Raw genomic sequence first — 25835 nt, forward strand, 5'->3', positions numbered from 1 at the left:
CCGGTGCCTACTTTGCCTATTTGGTAATCCGGAACTGTATGTCACATGCATTTCATCATTCTTAGCTACAATGTAGTTGCTTTTATTAAAATTTGGAAGCCTTTCAAAAACAAGTGTTGTACTTAGTAACATCTTAACCAAAGCGTTCACAGAGCTTTTGGTAAAAGAACCACAGAAATGCAGGGGATACAGTGGTGCACCCAGGAGGCAGCGGGCATGCACAGTGTTGTTTGCAAAGAGTTATGGGTAATTCTGCAGGATTCGTCTAAATCTGTCTGATCCATGCAGCCATAAGGACAGGATTTCCAGGAGGATGCCAGAACAGCGAGCCACACATGCTGCCCGATAGGAATGGGCAAGCTCAAGCAACGAGCAGGGATCCTGACGTGTGATCACCAAGGCATCCTGGGCTTTCCCTTAACAATGAACTCTTACTGTCAGTTTTTGAACATTTGGTTTTATTGAAGTGCAGCAAGACTACATCTACCAGAATGCATTGGTTTCTCAAATAAAACGCCGTGGGCCACAAGTGTAATGACTCGTGGCATGAAGTCAGTGGTAACTCTCCCCTAGTGGAAGTCCCAGTCCACCAGTCACACATGGGTTCTAGTGGATTCATTTTATTGTCTTTTTAAAAATATATATGTGATTGATCTTTTACAATCTGAATATTCACAGTCAACTTGACTTATAACATTTTATTGTCTTTTAATTTGGGGCATCTATATAGCTGTTATGAAGAAAATTCTTCTGATTCAAATTGTATCTTAAAAAACGTGGTGGTGTCTAATGCTTTTAACTGGTTACCTTATGTTAACAATCAGAATACCTTCGTTTTAGGGTGATTAAAAAGCGAAATGCGGCACGTGGATCAAGTTGAAGCAGTCCATGCATAGTAAAATGGAGTGTGTGTGCAGGGCCGGCCTCTGGCATGGGCGAGCTGGGCCCAGGGCGTATATATTCCGAGGGCCGCATGGTGGTCTGTGCATTAAGGTCATGCCAACAGCAGCACCCTTCTCATCCGTCTTCAACCTTGTTCTTGCCCCTGCCTCTTGGTTTCTGTCTGATTTGTCAGTTTAAAAGGGTTTTAGTCCTTCTTTATCATACAGCAGGTGATGTTTTAAGTTTTTAACACCCTTTTAGCCCTCTTCATTGCCCTGCCTCCACCCTCTGACCCTGCTGCCACAAGTCAATAAAACCCTCATCTGCCGCAGGCAGCTAAGCTATCGGTGACTAGGTGAGCTGGGGAGGTCCGGGGATGTTTGTGCTCAGGGGCCAGTCCCTGCTCATCCAGGCACCGACCAGTGAACACAAAAGCCCCCCCCCCCCCCCCCCCCCCGCCACCATCCGCAAGGGCGGCACATGCCTCTCCTCTCACGCCAAAGGCCGGCTCTCTGCGTGGGTGCGGTTCCAGGGACGGCCAATAGCACTGATCGTCTGTCACTATCAGTCACCAGGATAGGTATTCAGTGCATTTTTTCAGGGTGATAAAGACCCCTCCCGCCTCCAGAGAACACTTGGGTTCGCTAGTTTACTGCTAACAAAACAGCTGAAGGGGTTAATGCACCAGCAGTAGAACACCGAGCTGCCCTTTCAGGCAGTGTGGACACCCTCGGCGAGAGCCTTACACCACTGCATCACCAGCTCATCCCCAGGTCTCCCAAGGTGTGTCTGGATGACAGAGATTACATTTCACCAGGGCACTGACACACACTAGTGACTAGTGGATTCTATAGGGTCTACTGGTTCTGGTGATTTTTACTATATTTGCATCATCGGATAAGTAGAAAGAGATCTGCAAAGAAAGACCAGTGCAGAAATAGCATTTTGCATTGGCACCGCTGCCTGGGCAGGGAGGGTCCCTCATGGTTTGGATCACCCACAAGACCACATACTAAGAGTGTGGCAGTTCGCCAGCGCCCTTCACACATTGCTTGTTAAAGGCACCTTTCAGATATGGGATTAGTGCACGTGACAGCAGACAGGGGGTCTCATTTATGGGTTTTTTGCCGTTGCGCAGCGCAGAAGGTCCAGCTTCTGGGCTGACCTACAGCAAAAGGAAAGGGCAGGAATGAGCTGTATCGGTGCACTCCTGTCCTTTCCCCCCGGTGCTGGTGTACAATGTGCTGCCGTGCACCAATGCAGGTACCTTTGCACCATGGTGCAAGGGTGCCTGAGTTTAGAGGAGGATTATTTTCGTGCAGGAAGGCTTTTTTCTTTCTATGTGTGCAGCAGAATGTAGCACACATAGACACATACCAGCGCAAAAGTGTCGGTAAAGCATCGGAAATGAGGCCCTTACATCAATCAATCAATCAGGATTTATAAAGGCTGCAAATCACCCTAGAGGGTCTCAAGGCCCTGGAGTTGCTGGCAGGGCCGGCTCTGGTGGCACCTGGTGTGACAATCTTTTTGGCACCCCTCTGACCTACTCCTCGTATTCCCTCACTATCACCCAGCAAAAGTGCCTCTCATCTCTGCATAGTCCCTCTCTCACATACATTCCATGTGTTTAAAGAGCTGGTAAAGGCTGGCTTTACTAATCCACTCAGCTAGCCACATCAAATACAGATTTGTCCTCTGCAGCAGGCATATTAACCCTCTGTGCTACTTTATGGCGAGTCAAAGCTAGACGAACTCAAATCTCTCTCTCTAGCAGGAACATTAATCACAAGAGTTATCTTGACATTTTTATTGCTGCCTGAAAGCTAGATATTCAAGGAATTCTGCAGCAGATGCTTTTAATTCCTAAGTTACAGCAAAACACAACAACCGCTCCCCTGAGGTCAGCAGTGGCCAAACACAGGCTGCTGAAGCCCCTGCAGAGCGGGGGGGGGGGGGGGGGGGGCGAGCTGCAGAGGGGCCTTCAGCACAGTATGTTGGTCCCAGAGCTCCTGATAAAATCTGGAGCGTGGGCGACTCCATGCACCTTGCAGGTGGGCCCCTTAAAATGTCATTACGCCCCTGGAGGTCATTGCCCCCTCCAGGTCAGCGCCCAGTGCAGCCACACCAGTTGCACAGCCCTAAAGCCGTCCTGGCTGCTGGCTGCTTCGCGGTGCTCTGTTCATTTTAACAACCTCTGAAAAAAGAGGAAAAACAAGGAAAAGCAGTGAAAAAAGACGGAAAAGCAGGAGAAAGCACTCAGAAAACGGGGCATGGAAGGAGAAAGCAGCAAAGGAGGCAAAAGTAGGGGAAATCACTCAAAAAAATAGGAGAAAAGAAGGGGAAAGCTGTAAAAATTCAGACAAAAGCAAGAGAAAGAACTCAGAAACGGGGGAAAAGAAGGAGAAAGCAGTATAAAATAAGACAAAATCAGGAGAAAGCACTTCGAGAAACGGGAAGGGAGCAGAGGGGTGCTGGAACAAGGGAGAGCTGGGACTGGGACCTGCTGGGACTGGGGCAATGGGTCAGCTTCCTTTGGCCATTGCTGTGTAATCTTTAATTTCTTTGCTCACCATTACTCACTTCGTGGTTCTCGTTTCCCTGCTGAACGCGTGTATTTTGTCCATTAACCTTTGCTAACGAGAAGCTGCATCTCAGCATAGGCTGACTTAGCAGAAAAGTGATTCCAGGCAGGCACCGGCGTGAGCCATCGATAGTACCCCCCTACAAAAGCAGTGGATGGATGTATCCCCGCAGTTCACACAGTGGGGTCCAGGCCTAACATGGCAGAGCAAGAACAGGCGGTTACTCTATCAAACTTGGAGAAGAAGTTTGCAGCATTGGGGCGCGGAGATTGGGGGATACAGGAGGCCTGTTTAACATAGCATGGAGTCCCACAGGAGTAGGCTAGAACATGCAGACTGTGTCGTAGATCATTAGATCCATGGTGACGTCAGACCAGTGTTCATCCTCTGATACTTGTCAGATAGGACTTTTCGTAGGGCTTTAGAACACTTGCTGGGGTCACAGCTCCTCGGCAGTGTAGCTCCTTGGTAAGTCTTCACTGCACTCCTGCAGGTATGAAGGTGAGAGAACAGATGGGTGGCAGCCGCCTCGGTTTTGGACCAAAAACCCCGTTTTCTTTCTTTAGTTCAACTTCCTCCCCATCTCCACTGCCCGTCTGAGGCCCACCTGCCAGGGACATCTTTCTGGGCTCCTCCTCCCATCCAACTAACCAGTAGCATGGCAGAGATGTGATGGGACGTGGTTCTAGCAAGGACTTTTATTGGGCTAGTAAAATACAGAAATGATCAGAGTTCGATAGACCCCTTGGGGCTCTGTGCCCAGGTGTCACTGCACCAGCTGCACCAGCGGTAGCTACGACCGAGGTGAGGGACTTCATACAAAATGTCCTGGGAGGGGCACCTGCCTGGAGCCGCCTAGATTCCTTCGTGTTTTTGAAGCTGCTCTTCCTGGGTGGGCCCAGTTTTTCAGCATTCCAGCTTACCCGCCTGTGGCAGGTGGAATCCCGTCTACCCAGAACTGTCACTTCTAGAAAGTTCCTGCTGAGATATCCATGTGTGAAATGAATAGATGTTCTTTTTTATGGTCACGGGACTCCTCAATGACTTGCAATATTTTTAGAAGGTGTAGTAAGTAGGTGGTATTTTTTTTCTATATGTTAAGAGTCTCTATGAGAAATGTGGCATGTATAGAGCTTCAATAAGGTCAAAGCACCAACGCGAAAATGCAAATATGTTTGCACCCAATCTTCCTCCTGCACAAATTGGAAGGCAGAGTGTTTGAAAGTGTTACACGGGGCAAAGGTCTTTCTTTGTTTTTAGATGTTTATCTTTTTTTCAGTATACAAATTCTTTCACCTCCAGTTCACTTGTTTTGAGCACGCTATCACACCTGCACAAGGAAGTTCGTGACAGAAGGCAACAAAGGGCATATGAATCTGTTGCCAAATCCTGCATTTTCACGCAGTTATGATTTGCATGTTAAAACATTTTTTGTTAGATTCTTAAGTCGGTTTTTGCAGGAAATATACAATGAAATGTGGTAGCATTTTGCTGTTGAGGTGCTCCAAGCCCTCTACTGAAAAGGCAGTTTCCAGGCCGTTCTTTGTAAGTTAGCGCCTCTCAGTGGAGGCCCAGCCATTGGTGCAGCCTTATCTCGCCTCATGGATGCACGGACGCTGCTTTTGTGTCCACATTACACTTATTTTAAGAATGTGTGTGATGGTTTCTGTATCTGTTATATTGTTCGACCTTTTTGTGCATTGTGAGGCTCATAGAGTCTATATATATATTTGTTAATCATAATAAGTGTCAGTCATATCTGAGGACAATCTTTAGCTTTCCCACAATTTTAGAGAGGTTGGAAAGCCTGCGTGGAAACGCAAATGTGACCCCAACACACAAGGCCTCCGATAGGCCTGCAGGCCCTGCCTGCTTGGGATTCTCCCCTTAGAAGCCGGTCCACCTCTGGTTGGGAGGTGGAGTGAGTCAAGAGAATGTTTTCCAAGTTCCGGCCTCACACATTGAGTCTGTGGACAATTGATGCATATAGGTGCAGGTAGTAGGGTGTATGTGTGTTGCAGCACCTCAAAATAACCACGCTGGAGTTCAGAAGGTTAATGAGCAATAAAGATGCCTTTACATTTTGTTTTCAGCACATCTGCTGTGCATTCAAAGACTGAGGTCAAATGTCATGAAAGGTCTTCTGACAAATTGGTGCTTATTCGTTTGACATGGAAATTGGTGTTTCCTTTCTTTGACTGCAAGGCCAGAGGATTCTGCAATGTGAATATCTTGCTGGGGTTACAGGCAGTATGAAAGGAAAGGCTGTAGGGTGTATTTTTTGCCTAACACAATACAATAAGGATAAATGGAAATGAACTGCACAAATATTTCAAAAGCTATCTGCAGTAAGAAAAGCCCAAATAAAGCACAGTTTAAAAAAAAAATAATTTTGAAAGGATTAAAACAAAGATTTATAAGATTTCAAAACTAATCAAGACAGTTACTTGCGTGATGCGCGGTTTATAAATATTTGCTAAAACCTGATTTCTGCACATGTTTGTGCACTGTACAGTTTTATCAGTAAAACTGCATATCTGTGCACGTTTAGTGGCCATTTCAATGAAAGATGTGCTGCCTGTAAATGACAATGTGCTACCACACCATGTGGCATATGTACAAGGAAGTGGGGGAGTGAGGCGTTAGCAGTCCTGGCTTCACGCCTCACTCCGCCACTTCAGAAACGCAAGGCTGCACCATATTTACAAGGATATGGTGCAGCCTTGTGTTTCCCACTGCAATGGCGCTACACTTAGCAGTGTAGCGCCAACACAGGCACCCTTGCACCATAGTGTCTGCGCGTGGGGGAGGATTGTTTATGTGTAGGAACGTGTCCCTTCCTGCACATAAACAATCCTAAAATGGCATTTTGTCACTTTTATGTGTGCTACTTCATGCAGCACACATGAAAGCCTCAGAATGGCATTTTTTTTACAGATTGTTTATGTACAGGAAAGAGGACCTTCCTGTACATAAACAATCCATGGCAGTTTTTTCCCCCCATGTGTGCTGCACAAGGCAGCACGAGGAGAAATAATGCATTTCTCCTTGTTTCGCCAAACTTAAGACCAGGTTTTTCCTGGTCTTAATTTTGGTGCGGCTTCCTATGTACGCTGCCCTCCTACATAGAGGGCAGCATCAAAATCAAGGCGATAGGGGCTTGTACATATGCCCCCATGTTATAGTAATATATTTGCGACAGTGTGCTCCAAAATGCACCATCAACCTTATACTACACCCTTACCCCTCTCCAGCTGAATAGACATGGCGCATTTGCTACACATTCTTTGTGTTGAGGCTGGATTTCTCACAATCCTTATGACTCCAGTGGTGTAACAAGATGTCAGCACCCTACTAGGCACATTGTTCCTCTGTAGCTGTCGTTGGTTATTGAATTGACCTTACTTCCCTCCTGAGAGGGTAGAAAATGCTGGAATTTCCCAGGGACTGCCTCAGGAGGAGGGCACTGGACGCATTCCAATGGCTAAACTCAGTAAACAACAGACTGTTGACAGACCTACCTGCAGAGCAGGCGCCACGGTGTCCACCTTGAAACCTGTACCTCAGGTTTGGAAGCGAACACCCCTCCCTGTGCCTGCGTAATGGCCTGGCTCATGGAGAAGTAGAAATGGGGCTCAGAACAGGTTGTCTCACTCACGGGGTAGTAGTTGGTTTACTTGGGGTGCGTTCGTCCCAGAGCCTTCCAAGAGTATGTTTATGGTGGCCAAACTGAGCGAATTCATCGTGGCCCTCACCAAGTTTGGCAGGGGGGAAGCCATTTTGCCTCCTGTCACTAGCCCATGTTAGGTGAGTGAGTCGGGCCTCTGGGGCCGCGGATAGAGGATGTGGAGGTTTCTTTGCTCAGTGACCACGCCCCCTCCTTCGTGATTAGCATTAATGAGCCAATATACATTCTTTCCAAGCTCGCGAACCCCCATAAATGACAAACCGCCGTAAACACACCTTAGCGCGGACCTCCCTCGAGCCCAGACCACACCAACGCTCGGTTTGAACCCAGCCCTGGCCTCCAAATGGCCTCGGACCCGTCACAGGCAAAGTACCGAATCCCAGGCCTCCATTAACCACTAGACATCACAAACCAGTGAGTGCTCCTATTCCTGGTCTTCATAGACGCATTCTCTTCCTGGTGTGCTTCAGAAAGAGAGTCGAATTTACCTCACCCCCGGAAGTAAAATCTCTGCTAATAAACTGGAGACAAATATACCAACCACAAAAGACACCGAATTAACTACTGACCTTAGGCTCCAATTCAGCAAGCTTCCCGCTGTAGAGCGTTTCAACTCATCGACAGGGGCAGGAAGCGCTATATAAATGCAATTACAAGCAACACAATACCAGCACAGTGACCGCGCCTGCAGCATCTCATGGGTGCCCATGTGTTAGATGGGATGCACAGCTCAGCCAGTGCACCCCGATCGTGATCTCTACAAACCCATGCACTTCTGTTTATTGGGGTGCGTCCGCAGCTTGGGTGATGTCCACCAGTTCTAGCCCGCAGCACCCTACAATCGCGAAAGCTCGTCTAACCCGATTTGCGAGATCTGCTGCAGTAAATATGGACTGTACAGCTTGGGTAATGCGTACCACAGCACCCCCTGCAGGTCTACTGCAGATATACCCAGCTCATCCGGTGCACCTCAGAATGAACTGCTGCTCTTCTGACATCTCAGCTCTGCCAGCACATTCCCACATGCCAGAGTATGTGGTTTAGAGCTGCATGATCAGGCAAAAAACATACAATCCACGGGGTATAAGATAGCTCTAGGGCTGACAACTCTGAGATAAATGTGCAGGTTCAGCTCCACGGGTTTAAACCCTGGTAAACTCACCATTGCGTTCTTAGGAGTGCCGTGAAATAGACCTTTCATCTCACCCCCACTGTCACCTATCAAACAAGCAAAATGTCTTGCACATACTTCATGGGGATCAGCCCCTGGATAACCCCCTCACTCCCCAAAGAATCTCCTTTGGTTTTCATGGCATCATCTTCCAACACCAGCCACCTCGCCCTCTCGGAAGGTCAAAAGGTCGAACTGGCTGCTATAGAACCTCTCATGTTTACTGAATTGTAGGAGATGCTTTACAGAGTAAACCCAAGGCACAAAACAGTCAGCCGAGGTCACTGGAAATCACATTCGCTCAAAATACAGGATTTAATTGTATTATGTAATTTGGTGCTGTGCCTGTTCTGTTATTTGGGCATACCCCCCTGGTTTTATCCTGCACCTGTTATGTGCAGCAGTGATCGTCCTGTGCTTTTGAGGTGGCTTTGTTTGGCCAACTTGCAAAGCTGTTTCCTGTTTTGTGCCTCTGATGGGAGCGAGTGAAGCTGACGCTGCTGCGAGGCCTCTGGGTATGTACGCGCTATATAAATATAATTTTTCATTTCATTTCATCTTGTTGTGCCTCTTGTGCTTGTATTTGTGAGAGAAGCTTGCACAGATGCTTCCTGTGCTGCATCTGTTCTTTGGGGAGGTAAGCTTTCACTACTGCTGCCCATGCGGTGCACGTGTGTGCCTTTGTGCACTGGAAGCTTGCACTACTGCTGCCCATGCGGTGCACGTGTGTGCCTGTGTGCAGTGGAAGCTTGCACTACTGCTGCCCATGCTGTGCACATGTGTGCCTGTGTGCACTGGAAGCTTGCACTACTGCTTCCCATGCGGTGCACGAGTGTGCCTGTGTGCAGTGGAAGCTTGCACTACTGCTGCCCATGCTGTGCACATGTGTGCCTGTGTGCAGTGGAAGCTTGCACTACTGCTGTCCATGCTGTGCATGTGTGTGCCTGTGTGAAGTGGAAGCTTGCACTACTGTTGCCCACGCTGTGCATGTGTATCCTGTGTGCAGTGGAAACTTGCACTACTGCTACCTATGCTGTGCACGTGAGTGTCTAGGTACCATGGAAGCTTGCACTACTGCTACCCATGCTGTGCACGTGTATCCTGTGTGCAGTTGAATCTTGCACTACTACTACCCATGCTGTGCACATGTGTATCCTGTGTGCAGTGGAAACTTGCACTACTGCTACCTATGCTGTGCACATGAGTGTCTAGGTACCATGGAAGCTTGCACTACTGCTGCCCATGCTCTGCACGCGTGTGCCTGTGTGTAGTGGAAACTTGCACAACTGCTGCCCATGCTGTGCACGTGTGTGCCTGTGTGTAGTGATAGCTTGCACAACTGCTCTTCTTTGTGCTGTACCTGTTCAGTCTGAGCACATTGAGAGAGGGAAGCTTGCACTGCTCTTCTTTGTGCTGTACCTGTTCAGTCTGAGCACATTGAGAGAGGGAAGCTTGCACTGCTCTTCTTTGTGCTGTACCTGTTTAGTCTGTGCACATTGAGAGAGGGAAGCTTGCACTGCTCTTCTTTGTGCTGTACCTGTTCAGCCTGTGCACATGGAGGGGGGGACGCTTGCACTGCTCTTCTTTGTGCTGTGCCTGTTCAGCCTGTGCACATATAGGAAGGGTAGCTTGCACTGCTCCTCTTTGTGCTGTACCTGTTCAGCCTGTGCACATGGAGAGAGGGAAGCTTGCACTGCTGCTGCTTGCGCTATATCTGGTCAGCCTGTGCACATGGAGAGAGGGAAACCTGCACAGTGCTTCATTTGAGGCAGTGGTTTTCGGTGCTCAGCACTGGCACTGGCACTTAATTGTCAACACGGGGGCTTGTGACAGTCTGCCACAAGGTGGCACTGTCTGGCTAAATTAGAGATGACCACAAAACAACAGTAAGTTGTTAATTCAATATACATTAAAATGACTATTACCTGCCGCCTAAGCCACTCTTATAGCTTTGGGGCCTTAAACAGTCTGAATTGTCACACCTCTGATATGTGATGGTTAGAAGTTGTGTTGTTACAATGACTGGCAGCATGACGGGGGCAATGTGTGGTGGAAGCTGCAGTGGCCTCCTGTGGAGAGCCCTGGCACTTGTTTTTTTTTTTTACAAATTAAGCACTGCTTGCACTGCTTTTCGTAGTGCTATACCTGTTCAGTCTGTGCACATGGAGGGAGGGAGGGAAGCTTGCACTGCTGCTTCTGGTATACCTGTCTGCTTCCAATCAAGTGATTACCAGGTAGACGGTGTTCTATATATAACCCAACACCATAGTCACTCCGAGTTTTACTGAAAGTAATTGGCGTTGTCTTATTTTGTGACAGTGATTGAACGCTTGGCATTTGTGTCTGTCCACAGGTGGCCTGTCCATGAGTTCTGCAATGGGGCGAGCGAGCACAGCCAGGATGGGCGGGCTCCTCTTCTTCTGTGCGCTTCTGATCACACCAGGTAATGCTCCTTTACTACCAATTTACTTCCAATATCTGAATGATGAGCCTTCGAAGAGACCTCTCTAGCTCTACATCCCTTCTATTTAAATGGGAAAGCAACCAGCCCCACCTTTGCCTGTTAGCATCACCACCTGCAGGATACTTACAGGTCTCAGTGGACAAGGCATACCATCAGCAGCAACCAATCGCGCCACCAACGATACTACTCGATTGGGTTGTAAACCTGGCGGAAAGGTCATTTCGGATTACCACCGGTGGCATGGGGGTATAGCAGTAGACATGCATTTACCAGCTCCATTAGACAATTGGATTTCATCAGCACCCGTTATTTCTCCCTTTTTGTGATTAATCAAAGCCAGCGGTAAACCCTGCTGTTCCCACTGTCCTTCACTCAATTAGTCCAAGCTAGTGACAATCATGGTCATAACTTACACCAACTCCAAAAATAATGAGCTAACATTTAATCAGAAAAACAGGGCGATAATACCGTTATCCCTTCCTTAGCACTTAAATAAATAAATAGCATCTGATTAGCTGGGACAGGGCGCCATCTCGTCAGACCTGACCCCTGGGGTGACATTCATTGGTACATTTAGTGACATCACCGCCCTAAAGGCGCTCCAGTTCCTTTCAGGGACCTCAGGTGGCTCTGCATTAGACGATCACATCTTCAATCCTTTTCAGGTCATTTGACAGATCTGTTCTAATTACTCTGCATGGCTTTTTAAAAATCGTTATTGTTATGCAATTTCAATTTTGTAGACAAAACAATCAAGAACGAACCAAATCTGGCAATTCTTTTGGTTTTAATAGCTTCAATGTTAGCCGTTTGTAGCACTGATGTTCACACTTTCTCTCCATGTTTGTCTTCTGCAGGGTCCTCGACAGACTCACAAAATACCACAAGCCTACCAGCGGACAGCGCTTCAAGCCAGGGAACCTCCTCAGCCGCACCACTTGCAATGCGGACTTTGACTTTCAAAATAATTAATCTGAATTACACAGATAATCTGAATGATTCCAATTCTACTGAATTTAAGAATTTACAGGACAGTCTTGACGCAAAGGTAGGTAGCAATACAGATTAGAACCTATTATGGGATTGAACTCTCCTCTGTGATTATCAGACACTTGCGGGAGCCGGTGGTGGTCTGTCTGCAATGTATGCAAGAGATCCATAGCTTGAAATTGAAACGGCAGTACAATTGCGATCGCTTCACAGTGTATACTTGCGAAGAGACAATGGCATTTAACTCAAGACCTGATTTTTACAGAAGTGGCTTCTTTGTAACACACAGTGCATTTCTACTCCAAGGGATGTAATAAAGGTCAGGGCCCAGGGCACCTACTGAGGAGGCTCCGGAAATGAGTAAATATGTGAGTGGGGAGCAGCACCTCGCTCCATGGCAGGAGGGGTGCGTGGCCGGAGCCTACGCCCGGTCTGAAGCCAGCGGGGTCGAGAGGGGACGCACGCACGCGCTTCAGAGGAAGGGATGAGGTATGCACCCACTCCAGGGTTGGGGGTGTGAGTCGGTGGCATGCTCCCACTCCAGGGCTAGTAAGGTATGGGGTGGGAGCGTGCCCTGCTCCTCGGATTGAGGCACGGGAGCGTAGCTTGCTAGAGGGACGTGGAGGGCCAGCATACCAGTGTTCCAGTAACGAAAGGGTGCAGGGCAGAACAGCTCTCCAGATGCAGGGCTGGGACGGAAATGGGGTGCTAGCATACTCCTGCTCCAGTGCTGGAAGGACATAGGGCAGTCCCACACTCCTGCTCCAGTTCTGGAAGGACATAGGGCAGTCCCATACTCCTGCTCCAGTGCTGGAAGGACAGGCATAGGGCACTACCATACTCCTGCTTCCAGTACTGGAAGGACATAGGGCAGTACCATACTCCTGCTTCCTCCCAGTGCTGGAAGGACATAGGGCAGTACCATACTCCTTCTCCAGTGCTGGAAGGACATAGGGCACTACCATACTCCTGCTTCCAGCGCTGGAAGGACATAGGGCACTACCATACTCCTGCTTCCAGTACTGGAAGGACATAGGGCAGTACCATACTCCTGCTTCCTTCCAGTGCTGGAAGGACATAGGGCAGTACCATACTCCTCCAGTACTGGAATGACAGGGTAGTACCATACTCCTGCTTCCAGTACTGGAAGGACATAGGACAGTACCATACTCCTGCTTCCAGTACTGGAAGGACATAGGGCAGTACCATACTCCTGCTTCCAGTGCTGGAAGGACACAGGGCAGTACCATACTCCTGCTTCCAGTGCTGGAAGGACATAGGGCAGTACCATACTTCTGTTTCCAGTACTGGAAGGACATAGGGCAGTACCATACTCCTGCTTTCAGTGCTGGAAGGACACAAGGCAGTACCATACTCCTGCTCCCAGTGCTGGAAGGACATAGGGCAGTACTATACTTCTGCTCTAGTGCTGGAAGGACATAGGACAGTACCATACTCCTGCTTCCAGTGCTGGAAGGACATAGGGCAGTACCATACTCCTGCTTCCAGTGCTGGAAGGACATAGGGCAGTACCATACTCCTGCTCTAGTGCTGGAAGGACATAGGGCAGTACCTTACTCCTGCTTCCAGTGCTGGAAGGACATAGAGCAGTACCCTACTCCTGCTCCAGTGCTGGAAGGACATAGGGCAGTACCATACTCCCTTTTCCAGTGCTGGAAGGACATATAGGGCAGTACCATACTCCTCCAGTAGTGGAAGGACATACAGCAGTACCAAACACCTATTAGAGGGCTGGAGGTATATACTGTGCTACCATACTGAGTCAGTGCAGCTGTTTGCTGAAGGCAGAAATGTGGTTGGAGGGAGGGGCGTAGACAGGTCATGCAGTTGCATTGTTTCTCACTAGCCACCTATGAGTGCATAGGCTTGCAACATAGCCCACTAGGTCCTTTCATAATATTATCTACAAGATGCCTCCCCAAGCTAAGGACTTGCTGCGGGCTCTGCGCGAATCTGCAAGTCATGAGTTGTAATCCAACATGGCCATCTCAGCCTCTCATTCCGCTGAAGTTGGACGATAGTAACTTATGTTCTTTCCAGTCCTTTGACGCAGCAAACCTGTTGTGTTAGAGGCTTTTTAGAAGCATGCCATTATTATCATTTGAAGGCGACTGTCGAATGTGACGTAACAAAAGGCGGCAGATGACGCAGTTTTTTTGCTTCAGATTGCTGTAGCTTCCATTGTCCTGACCACCAGCCTAGCCTGGCGTTGCCTCTTCTACGGTTACTACCTTGCAGCCCAGCCAATCAATCAGCTAAGATTTGCCACTCATTGTCACTCATTGTCTGGGCAACTCGAATTATGTGGCAGTGGAGGACCAAATTATGCGGCAGGGTTGACTAAATTATGTGGCAAAAAAGCCCAATTGTGTGGCATAATACAGCACATATTATGATAGTATTACCTCATTATTTTGCAATGTTTACAAATGCTGACACCGTCTGGGCAAAAGTTTCACTTCTCAGTAACAGTTTTACACCTAAAAGCAGCAACAAAAAACAAAAGGTGACACGTCGACCTTTGCAAACAGTCTTCCACTTCGCGGCAACAAGTGTTGGTGCATTTTTAGCAAGTTTTGAACCGTTTGGGATAGAAACAAAGCGCATTTGATTAAAATCTGGAGCTCATGTATCGGATGATGGATTATGTGTCAAATCCATAACTATGCGTAAAACTAAATCACATAATTCCAGTGCCTGGGTAATTACGCATTACTGCTCCACTGACCATTGTGGTGTGCACATTTTGGAGCTGCTGTAGCTGTTTACCAGACCTATCCCTCATTCCCCCTCCCTTAACCTCTTACCTATCAGGTTCAAGCGCCATGAGGTGGTTTCAGGGTTGCAATAAGCGCTAAACCAGTGGGTCGGGGTTGCCTCAACCATTAGAACTGAAGCTCTGTACGCATAGAAGAGCTCTTGGCAGCTTTAGTGTTAATTGTTGGATTTTAAAGTCTGAATAATGGTTTGACATCCCATGGTCGAGTAATTGTATTTGTATTTTCACATCCACAGCTAAACCCGATATACAAAGCCAGGTTCCCCGCCTGTTTTGGAGTCGTCGTGGTGAGTTTTAGGTAGGTATCACTACGTGTTTGTGTAAAGCAATGATTCAGTTCCTACGAGCGCGAGGAAGTGTGAGCAGGGTACACAGCACCGGGCCAGATGCACACACCAGAGGCCATTGAATGGCAGGTGGATTCCAGTGGTCAGGGATGCGCCTATTTTATTACATAACATGCCAGGCACACACAGTAAAAGGTGGATCCTGGATAACGTCACCAGATCAAAAACATGTATGCTAAGCGATATTAAAAAGTGGATACACAGGCGGGTTTATTTCATTACAGGCGTGCTTTGACTTGAGAACGCACCTGTAATAAGAAAAATACGCCACAACCCACTCTTAAGAAGTCAGTGATGTTGTTATGTCTGCTGTTCTTGCCCCCTTGACTGCTGATGCAGGCCTCACCCTTCTCCACTGACCACGGTGTGCGCCACAATTCGTCTGGGAGCCGCTCAGCAGGCAGGAGGGCACAAACCAGTGCACCAGCTCAGCAGGCAGGAGGGCACAAACCAATGCACCAGCTTAGCAGGCAGCAGGGCACAAACCGGTGCACCAGCTCAGCAGGCAGGAGGGCACAAACAAATGCACCAGCTTAGCAGGCAGGAGGGCACAAACCAATGCACCAGTTCAGCAGGCAAGAGGGCACAAACCAATGCACCAGCTTAGCAGGCAGGAGGGCACAAACCAGTGCACCAGCTCAGCAGGCAGGAGGGCACAAACCAATGAACCAGCTTAGCAGGCAGGAGGGCACACACCAGTGCACCAGCTCAGCAGGCAGGAGGGCACAAACCAATGCACCAGCTTAGCAGGCAGGAGGGCACAAACCAGTGCACCAGCTCAGCAGGCAGGAGGGCACAAACCAGTGCACCAGCTCAGCAGGCAGGAGGGCACAAACCAGTGCACCAGCTCGGCAGACAGGAGGGCACAAACCAATGCACCAGCTCAGCAGGCCGGAGGGCACAAACCATTGCACCAGCTTAGCAGGCAGGAGGGCACAAACCAATGCACCAGCTCAGCAGGCAAGAGGGCACAAACCAATGAACCAGCTTAGCAGGCAGGAGGGCACACACCAGTGCACCAGCTCAGCAGGCAGGAGGGCACAAACCAATGCACCAGCTTAGCAGGCAGGAGGGCACAAACCAGTGCACCAGCTCAGCAGGCAGGAGGGCACAAACCAGTGCACCAGCTCAGCAGGCAGGAGGGCACAAACCAGTGCACCAGCTTAGCAGGCAGGAGGGCACAAACCAGTGCACTAGCTCAGCAGACAGGAGGGCACAAACCAATGCACCAGCTCAGCAGGCAGGAGGGCACAAACCATTGCACCAGCTTAGCAGGCAGGAGGGCACAAACCAGTGCACCAGCTTAGCAGGCAGGAGGGCACAAACCAGTGCACCAGCTCAGCAGGCAGGAGGGCACAAACCAGTGCACCAGCTCAGCAGGCAGGAGGGCACAAACCAATGCACCAGCTTAGCAGGCAAGAGGGCACAAACCAGTGCACCAGCTCAGCAGGCAGGAGGGCACAAACCAGTGCACCAGCTCAGCAGGCAGGAGGGCCCAAACCAGTGCACCAGCTCAGCAGGCAGGCGGGCACAAACCAATGCACCAGCTCAGCAGGTAAAGAGGGCACAAACCAATGCACCAGCTCAGCAGGCAGGAGGGCACAAACCAGTGCACCAGCTTAGCAGGCAAGAGGGCACAAACTAATGAACCAGCTTAGCAGGCAGGAGGGCACACACCAGTGCACCAGCTCAGCAGGCAGGAGGGCACAAACCAATGCACCAGCTTAGCAGGCAGGAGGGCACAAACCAGTGCACCAGCTCAGCAGGCAGGAGGGCACAATCCAGTGCACCAGCTCAGCAGGCAGGAGGGCACAAACCAGTGCACCAGCTCAGCAGGCAGGAGGGCACAAACGAGTGCACCAGCTTAGCAGTCAGGTGAGCACAAACAAATGCACCAGCTTAGCAGGCAGGAGGGCACAAACCAGTGCACCAGCTCAGCAGACAGGACGGCACAAACCAGTGCACCAGCTCAGCAGACAGGAGGGCACAAACCAATGCACCAGCTCAGCAGGCAGGGGAGCACAAACCAGTGCACCAGCTTAGCATGCAGGAGGGCACAAACCAGTGCACCAGCTCAGCAGACCGGAGGGCACAAACCAATGCACCAGCTCAGCAGGCAGGAGGGCACAAACCATTGCACCAGCTCAGCAGGCAGCAGCCAGGAGGGCACAAACCAGTGCACCAGCTCAGCAGGCAGGAGGGCCCAAACCAGTGCACCAGCTCAGCAGGCAGGAGGGCACAAACCGGTGCACCAGCTCAGCAGGCAGGAGGGCACAAACAGATGCACTAGCTTAGCAGGCAGGTGAGCACAAACAAATGCACGAGCTTAGCAGGCAGGAGGGCACACACCAGTGCACCAGCTCAGCAGAGAGGAGGGCACAAACCAATGCACCAGCTCAGCAGGCAGGAGGGCACAAACCGATGCACCAGCTTAGCAGGCAGGAGGGCACAAACCAGTGCACCAGCTCAGCAGGCAGGACGGCACAAACCAATGCACCAGCTTAGCAGGCAGGAGGGCACAAACCAGTGCACCAGCTCAGCAGGCAGGAGGGCACAAACCAATGCACCAGCTCAGCAGGCAAGAGGGCACAAACCAATGCACCAGCTTAGCAGGCAGGAGGGCACACACCAGTGCACCAGCTCAGCAGGCAGGAGGGCACAAACCAATGCACCAGCTTAGCAGTCAGGAGGGCACAAACCAGTGCACCAGCTCAGCAGGCAAGAGGGCACAAACCAATGCACCAGCTTAGCAGGCAGGAGGGCACAAACCAGTGCACCAGCTTAGCAGGCAAGAGGGCACAAACTAATGAACCAGCTTAGCAGGCAGGAGGGCACACACCAGTGTACCAGCTCAACAGGCAGGAGGGCACAAACCAATGCACCAGCTTAGCAGGCAGGCGGGCACAAACCAATGCACCAGCTCAGCAGGCAGGAGGGCACAAACCAGTGCACCAGCTCAGCAGGCAGGAGGGCACAAACCAGTGCACCAGCTCAGCAGGCAGGAGGGCCCAAACAAGTGCACTAGCTTAGCAGGCAGGTGAGCACAAACAAATGCACCACTTTAGCAGGCAGGAGGGCACAAACCAGTGCACCAGCTCAGCAGACAGGAGGGCACAAACCAGTGCACCAGCTCAGCAGACAGGCGGGCACAAACCAATGCACCAGCTCAGCAGGCAGGGGAGCACAAACCAGTGCACCAGCTCAGCAGGCAGGAGGGCACAAACCAGTGCACCAGCTCAGCAGATAGGAGGGCAGAAACCAATGCACCAGCTCAGCAGGCAGGAGGGCACAAACCATTGCACCAGCTTAGCAGGCAGGAGGGCACAAACCAGTGCACTAGCTTAGCAGGCAGGAGGGCACAAACCAGTGCTCCAGCTCAGCAGGCAGTAGGGCATAAACCAGTGCACCAGCTCAGCAGGCAGGAGGGCACAAACCAATGCACCAGCTTAGCAGGCAGGAGGGCACACACCAGTGCACCAGCTCAGCAGGCAGGAGGGCACAAACCAATGCACCAGCTTAGCAGGCAGGAGGGCACAAACCAGTGCACCAGCTCAGCAGGCAGGCGGGCACAAACCAATACACCAGCTCAGCAGGCAAGAGGGCACAAACCAATGTACCAGCTTAGCAGGCAGGAGGGCACAAACCAGTGCACCAGCTTAGCAGGCAAGAGGGCACAAACTAATGAACCAGCTTAGCAGGCAGGAGGGCACACACCAGTGCACCAGCTCAGCAGGCAGGAGGGCACACACCAGTGCACCAGCTCAGCAGGCAGGAGGGCACAAACCAGTGCACCAGCTCAGCAGGCAGGAGGGCACAAACCAGTGCACCAGCTCTGCAGGCAGGAGGGCACAATCGAGTGCACCAGCTTAGCAGGCAGTTGAGCACAAACAAATGCACCAGCTTAGCAGGCAGGAGGGCACAAACCAGTGCACCAGCTCAACAGACAGGAGGGCACAAACCAGTGCACCAGCTCAGCAGACAGGAGGGCACAAACCAATGCACCAGCTCAGCAGGCAGGGGAGCACAAACCAGTGCACCAGCTTAGCAGGCAGGAGGGCACAAACCAGTGCACCAGCTCAGCAGACAGGAGGGCACAAACCAATGCACCAGCTCAGCAGGCAGGAGGGCACAAACAATTGCACCAGCTCAGCAGGCAGCAGGCAGGAGGGCACAAACCAGTGCACCAGCTCAGCAGGCAGGAGGGCACAAACCAATGCACCAGCTTAGCAGGCAGGAGGGCACAAACCAGTGCACCAGCTCAGCAGGCAAGAGGGCACAAACCAATGCACCAGCTGAGCAGGCAGGAGGGCACAAACTAATGAACCAGCTTAGCAGGCAGGAGGGCACACACCAGTGCACCAGCTCAGCAGGCAGGAGGGCACACACCAGTGCACCAGCTCAGCAGGCAGGAGGGCACAAACCAGTGCACCAGCTCAGCAGGCAGGAGGGCACAAACCAGTGCACCAGCTCTGCAGGCAGGAGGGCACAATCGAGTGCACCAGCTTAGCAGGCAGTTGAGCACAAACAAATGCACCAGCTTAGCAGGCAGGAGGGCACAAACCAGTGCACCAGCTCAACAGACAGGAGGGCACAAACCAGTGCACCAGCTCAGCAGACAGGAGGGCACAAACCAATGCACCAGCTCAGCAGGCAGGGGAGCACAAACCAGTGCACCAGCTTAGCAGGCAGGAGGGCACAAACCAGTGCACCAGCTCAGCAGACAGGAGGGCACAAACCAATGCACCAGCTCAGCAGGCAGGAGGGCACAAACAATTGCACCAGCTCAGCAGGCAGCAGGCAGGAGGGCACAAACCAGTGCACCAGCTCAGCAGGCAGGAGGGCACAAACCAATGCACCAGCTTAGCAGGCAGGAGGGCACAAACCAGTGCACCAGCTCAGCAGGCAAGAGGGCACAAACCAATGCACCAGCTGAGCAGGCAGGAGGGCACAAACCGATGCACCAGCTTAGCAGGCAGGAGGGCACAAACCAGTGCACCAGCTCAGCAGGCAGGAGGGCACAAACCAATGCACCAGCTTAGCAGGCAGGAGGGCACAAACCAGTGCACCAGCTCAGCAGGCAGGAGGGCACACACCAGTGCACCAGCTCAGCAGGCAAGAGGGCACAAACCAGTGCACCAGCTCAGCAGGCAAGAGGGCACAAACCAATGCACCAGCTTAGCAGGCAGGAGGGCACAAACCAGTGCAACAGCTTAGCAGGCAAGAGGGCACAAACTAATGAACCAGCTTAGCAGGCAGGAGGGCACACACCAGTGTACCAGCTCAGCAGGCAGGAGGGCACAACCCAATGCACCAGCTTAGCAGGCAGGAGGGCACAAACCAATGCACCAGCTCAGCAGGCAGGAGGGCAAAAACCAGTGCACCAGCTCAGCAGGCAGGAGGGCACAAACAAGTGCACTAGCTTAGCAGGCAGGTGAGCACAAAAAAATGCACCACTTTAGCAGGCAGGAGGGCACAAACCAGTGCACCAGCTCAGCAGACAGGAGGGCACAAACCAGTGTACCAGCTCAGCAGACAGGAGGGCACAAACCAATGCACCAGCTCAGCAGGCAGGGGAGCACAAACCAGTGCACCAGCTCAGCAGGCAGGAGGGCACAAACCAGTGCACCAACTCAGCAGACAGGAGGGCACAAACCAATGCACCAGCTTAGCAGGCAGGAGGGCACAAACCATTGCACCAGCTTAGCAGGCAGGAGGGCACAAACCAGTGCACTAGCTTAGCAGGCAGGAGGGCACAAACCAGTGCTCCAGCTCAGCAGGCAGTAGGGCACAAACCAGTGCACCAGCTCAGCAGGCAGGAGGGCACAAACCAATGCACCAGCTTAGCAGGCAGGAGGGCACAAACCAGTGCACCAGCTCAGCAGGCAGGAGGGCACACACCAGTGCACCAGCTCAGCAGGCAGGAGGGCACAAACAAGTGCACTAGCTTAGCAGGAAGGTGAGCACAAACAAATGCACCAGCTAAGCAGGCAGGAGGGCACAAACCAGTGCACCAGCTCAGCAGACAGGAGGGCCCAAACCAGTGCACCAGCTCAGCAGGCAGGGGGGCACAAACCAATGCACCAGCTCAGCAGGCAGGGGAGCACAAACCAGTGCACCAGCTTAGCAGGCAGGAGGGCACAAACCAGTGCACCAACTCAGCAGACAGGAGGGCACAAACCAATGCACCAGCTCAGCAGACAGGAGGGCACAAACCATTGCACCAGCTTAGCAGGCAGGAGGGCACAAACCAGTGCACCAGCTTAGCAGGCAAGAGTGCACAAACCAGTGGACCAGCTCAGCAGGCAGGAGGGCACAAACAAGTGCACCAGCTCAGCAGGCAGGAGGGCACAAACCAATGCATCAGCTTAGCAGGCAGGAGGGCACAAACCGGTGCACCAGCTCAGCAGGCAGGAGGGCACAAGCCGGTGCACCAGCTCAGCAGGCAGGAGGGCATAAACCAGTGCACTAGCTTAGCAGGCAGGAGGGCACAAACCAGTGCACCAGCTTAGCAGGCAGGAGGACACAAACCAGTGGACCAGCTCAGCAGGCAGGAGGGCACAAACAAGTGCACCAGCTCAGCAGGCAGGAGGGCACAAACCAATGCACCAGCTTAGCAGGCAGGAGGGCACAAACTGGTGCACCAGCTCAGCAGGCAGGGGAGCACAAACCAGTGCACCAGCTCAGCAGGCAGGAGGGCACAAACCAGTGCACCAGCTCAGCAGACAGGAGGGCACAAACCAGTGCACCAGCTCAGCAGGCAGGAGGGCACAAACCATTGCACCAGCTTAGCAGGCAGGAGGGCACAAACCAGTGCACTAGCTTAGCAGGCAGGAGGGCACAAACCAGTGCTCCAGCTCAGCAGGCAGTAGGGCATAAACCAGTGCACCAGCTCAGCAGGCAGGAGGGCACAAACCAATGCACCAGCTTAGCAGGCAGGAGGGCACACACCAGTGCACCAGCTCAGCAGGCAGGAGGGCACAAACCAATGCACCAGCTTAGCAGGCAGGAGGGCACAAACCAGTGCACCAGCTCAGCAGGCAGGCGGGCACAAACCAATACACCAGCTCAGCAGGCAAGAGGGCACAAACCAATGCACCAGCTTAGCAGGCAGGAGGGCACAAACCAGTGCACCAGCTTAGCAGGCAAGAGGGCACAAACTAATGAACCAGCTTAGCAGGCAGGAGGGCACACACCAGTGCACCAGCTCAGCAGGCAGGAGGGCACAAACCAGTGCACCAGCTCAGCAGGCAGGAGGGCACAAACCAGTGCACCAGCTCAGCAGGCAGGAGGGCACAATCGAGTGCACCAGCTTAGCAGGCAGTTGAGCACAAACAAATGCACCAGCTTAGCAGGCAGGAGGGCACAAACCAGTGCACCAGCTCAACAGACAGGAGGGCACAAACCAGTGCACCAGCTCAGCAGACAGGAGGGCACAAACCAATGCACCAGCTCAGCAGGCAGGGGAGCACAAACCAGTGCACCAGCTTAGCAGGCAGGAGGGCACAAACCAGTGCACCAGCTCAGCAGACAGGAGGGCACAAACCAATGCACCAGCTCAGCAGGCAGGAGGGCACAAACAATTGCACCAGCTCAGCAGGCAGCAGGCAGGAGGGCACAAACCAGTGCACCAGCTCAGCAGGCAGGAGGGCACAAACCAATGCACCAGCTTAGCAGGCAGGCGGGCACAAACCAATGCACCAGCTCAGCAGGCAGGAGGGCACAAACAATTGCACCAGCTCAGCAGGCAGCAGGCAGGAGGGCACAAACCAGTGCACCAGCTCAGCAGGCAGGAGGGCACAAACCAATGCACCAGCTTAGCAGGCAGGCGGGCACAAACCAATGCACCAGCTCAGCAGGCAGGAGGGCACAAACCAATGAACCAGCTCAGCAGGCAAGAGGGCACAAACCAATGCACCAGCTTAGCAGGCAGGAGGGCACACACCAGTGCACCAGCTCAGCAGGCAGGAGGGCACAAACCAATGCACCAGCTTAGCAGGCAGGAGGGCACAAACCAGTGCACCAGCTCAGCAGGCAAGAGGGCACAAACCAATGCACCAGCTCAGCAGGCAGAAGGGCACAAACCGATGCACCAGCTTAGCAGGCAGGAGGGCACAAACCAGTGCACCAGCTCAGCAGGCAGGAGGGCACAAACCAATGCACCAGCTTAGCAGGCAGGAGGGCACAAACCAGTGCACCAGCTCAGCAGGCAGGAGGGCACACACCAGTGCACCAGCTCAGCAGGCAAGAGGGCACAAACCAGTGCACCAGCTCAGCAGGCAAGAGGGCACAAACCAATGCACCAGCTTAGCAGGCAGGAGGGCACAAACCAGTGCACCAGCTTAGCAGGCAAGAGGGCACAAACTAATGAACCAGCTTAGCAGGCAGGAGGGCACACACCAGTGTACCAGCTCAGCAGGCAGGAGGGCACACACCAGTGCACCAGCTCAGCAGGCAGGAGGGCACAAACAAGTGCACTAGCTTAGCAGGCAGGTGAGCACAAAAAAATGCACCCCTTTAGCAGGCAGGAGGGCACAAACCAGTGCACCAGCTCAGCAGACAGGAGGGCACAAACCAGTGTACCAGCTCAGCAGACAGGAGGGCACAAACCAATGCACCAGCTCAGCAGGCAGGGGAGCACAAACCAGTGCACCAGCTCAGCAGGCAGGAGGGCACAAACCAGTGCACCAACTCAGCAGACAGGAGGGCACAAACCAATGCACCAGCTTAGCAGGCAGGAGGGCACAAACCATTGCACCAGCTTAGCAGGCAGGAGGGCACAAACCAGTGCACTAGCTTAGCAGGCAGGAGGGCACAAACCAGTGCTCCAGCTCAGCAGGCAGTAGGGCACAAACCAGTGCACCAGCTCAGCAGGCAGGAGGGCACAAACCAATGCACCAGCTTAGCAGGCAGGAGGGCACAAACCAGTGCACCAGCTCAGCAGGCAGGAGGGCACACACCAGTGCACCAGCTCAGCAGGCAGGAGGGCACAAACAAGTGCACTAGCTTAGCAGGAAGGTGAGCACAAACAAATGCACCAGCTAAGCAGGCAGGAGGGCACAAACCAGTGCACCAGCTCAGCAGACAGGAGGGCCCAAACCAGTGCACCAGCTCAGCAGGCAGGGGGGCACAAACCAATGCACCAGCTCAGCAGGCAGGGGGAGCACAAACCAGTGCACCAGCTTAGCAGGCAGGAGGGCACAAACCAGTGCACCAACTCAGCAGACAGGAGGGCACAAACCAATGCACCAGCTCAGCAGACAGGAGGGCACAAACCATTGCACCAGCTTAGCAGGCAGGAGGGCACAAACCAGTGCACCAGCTTAGCAGGCAAGAGTGCACAAACCAGTGGACCAGCTCAGCAGGCAGAAGGGCACAAACAAGTGCACCAGCTCAGCAGACAGGAGGGCACAAACCAATGCACCAGCTCAGCAGACAGGAGGGCACAAACCATTGCACCAGCTTAGCAGGCAGGAGGGCACAAACCAGTGCACCAGCTTAGCAGGCAAGAGTGCACAAACCAGTGGACCAGCTCAGCAGGCAGGAGGGCACAAACAAGTGCACCAGCTCAGCAGGCAGGAGGGCACAAACCAATGCATCAGCTTAGCAGGCAGGAGGGCACAAACCGGTGCACCAGCTCAGCAGGCAGGAGGGCACAAGCCGGTGCACCAGCTCAGCAGGCAGGAGGGCACAAACCAGTGCACTAGCTTAGCAGGCAGGAGGGCACAAACCAGTGCACCAGCTTAGCAGGCAGGAGGACACAAACCAGTGGACCAGCTCAGCAGGCAGGAGGGCACAAACAAGTGCACCAGCTCAGCAGGCAGGAGGGCACAAACCAATGCACCAGCTTAGCAGGCAGGAGGGCACAAACTGGTGCACCAGCTCAGCAGGCAGGAGGGCACAATTCGGTGCACCAGCTCAGCAGGCAGGAGGGCACAAACCAGTGCACTAGCTTAGCAGGAAGGTGAGCACAAACAAATGCACCAGCTTAGCAGGCAGGAGGGCACAAACCAGTGCACCAGCTCAGCAGGCAGGAGGGCCCAAACCGGTGCACCAGCTCAGCAGGCAGGAGGGCGCAAACCGGTGCACCAGCTCAGCAGGCAGGAGGGCACAAACGAGTGCATTTGCTTAGCAGGCAGGTGAGCACAAACAAATGCACCAGCTTAGCAGGCAGGAGGGCACAAACCAGTGCACCAGCTCAGCAGACAGCAGGGCACAAACCAATGCACCAGCTCAGCAGGCAGGAGAGCACAAACCAGTGCACCAGCTCAGCAGACAGGAGGGCACAACCCAATGCACCAGCTCAGCAGGCAGGAGGGCACAAACCATTGCACCAGCTTAGCAGGCAGGAGGGCACAAACCAGTGCACCAGCTTAGCAGGCAGGAGGGCACAAACCAGTGCACCAGCTCAGCAGGCAGGAGGGCACAAACCAGTGCACCAGCTCAGCAGGCAGGAGGGCACAAACCAATGCACCAGCTTAGCAGGCAAGAGGGCACAAACCAGTGCACCAGCTCAGCAGGCAGGAGGGCACAAACCAGTGCACCAGCTCAGCAAGCAGGAGGGCCCAAACCAGTGCACCAGCTCAGCAGGCAGGAAGGCACAAACCGGTGCACCAGCTCAGCAGGCAGGAGGGCACAAACCAATGCACCAGCTCAGCAGGCAGGAGAGCACAAACCAGTGCACCAGCTTAGCAGGCAGGAGGGCACAAACCAGTGCACCAGCATAGCAGGCAGGAGGGCACAAACCAATGCACCAGCTCAGCAGACAGGAGGGCACAAACCAATGCACCAGCTCAGCAGGCAGGAGGGCACAAACCAATGTACCAGCTCAGCAGTCAGGAGGGCACGAACCAATGCACCAGCTTAGCAGGCAGAAGGGCACAAACCAGTGCACCAGCTTAGCTGGCAAGA

The 25835-nt window shown here is 52.7% G+C and overlaps 1 protein-coding gene across 1 annotated transcript in view; it reads left to right on the plus strand.

Moving 5' to 3' along the window:
• The window catches only part of LOC144826151 (uncharacterized), a 212233-nt gene that overhangs the window by 20818 nt on the left and 165580 nt on the right, over nt 1-25835 (plus strand). The window contains exons 3-5 of the mRNA XM_078684544.1: nt 10680-10769; nt 11648-11838; nt 14817-14878. Of these exons, the coding sequence (XP_078540670.1) occupies nt 10680-10769; nt 11648-11838; nt 14817-14878 (343 nt within the window). The remainder of the gene's footprint in view (nt 1-10679; nt 10770-11647; nt 11839-14816; nt 14879-25835) is intronic.

Source organism: Lissotriton helveticus, chromosome 3_2 (genome assembly GCF_964261635.1).
Source record: "Lissotriton helveticus chromosome 3_2, aLisHel1.1, whole genome shotgun sequence".
Classification (NCBI taxonomy): Eukaryota; Metazoa; Chordata; class Amphibia; order Caudata; family Salamandridae; genus Lissotriton; species Lissotriton helveticus.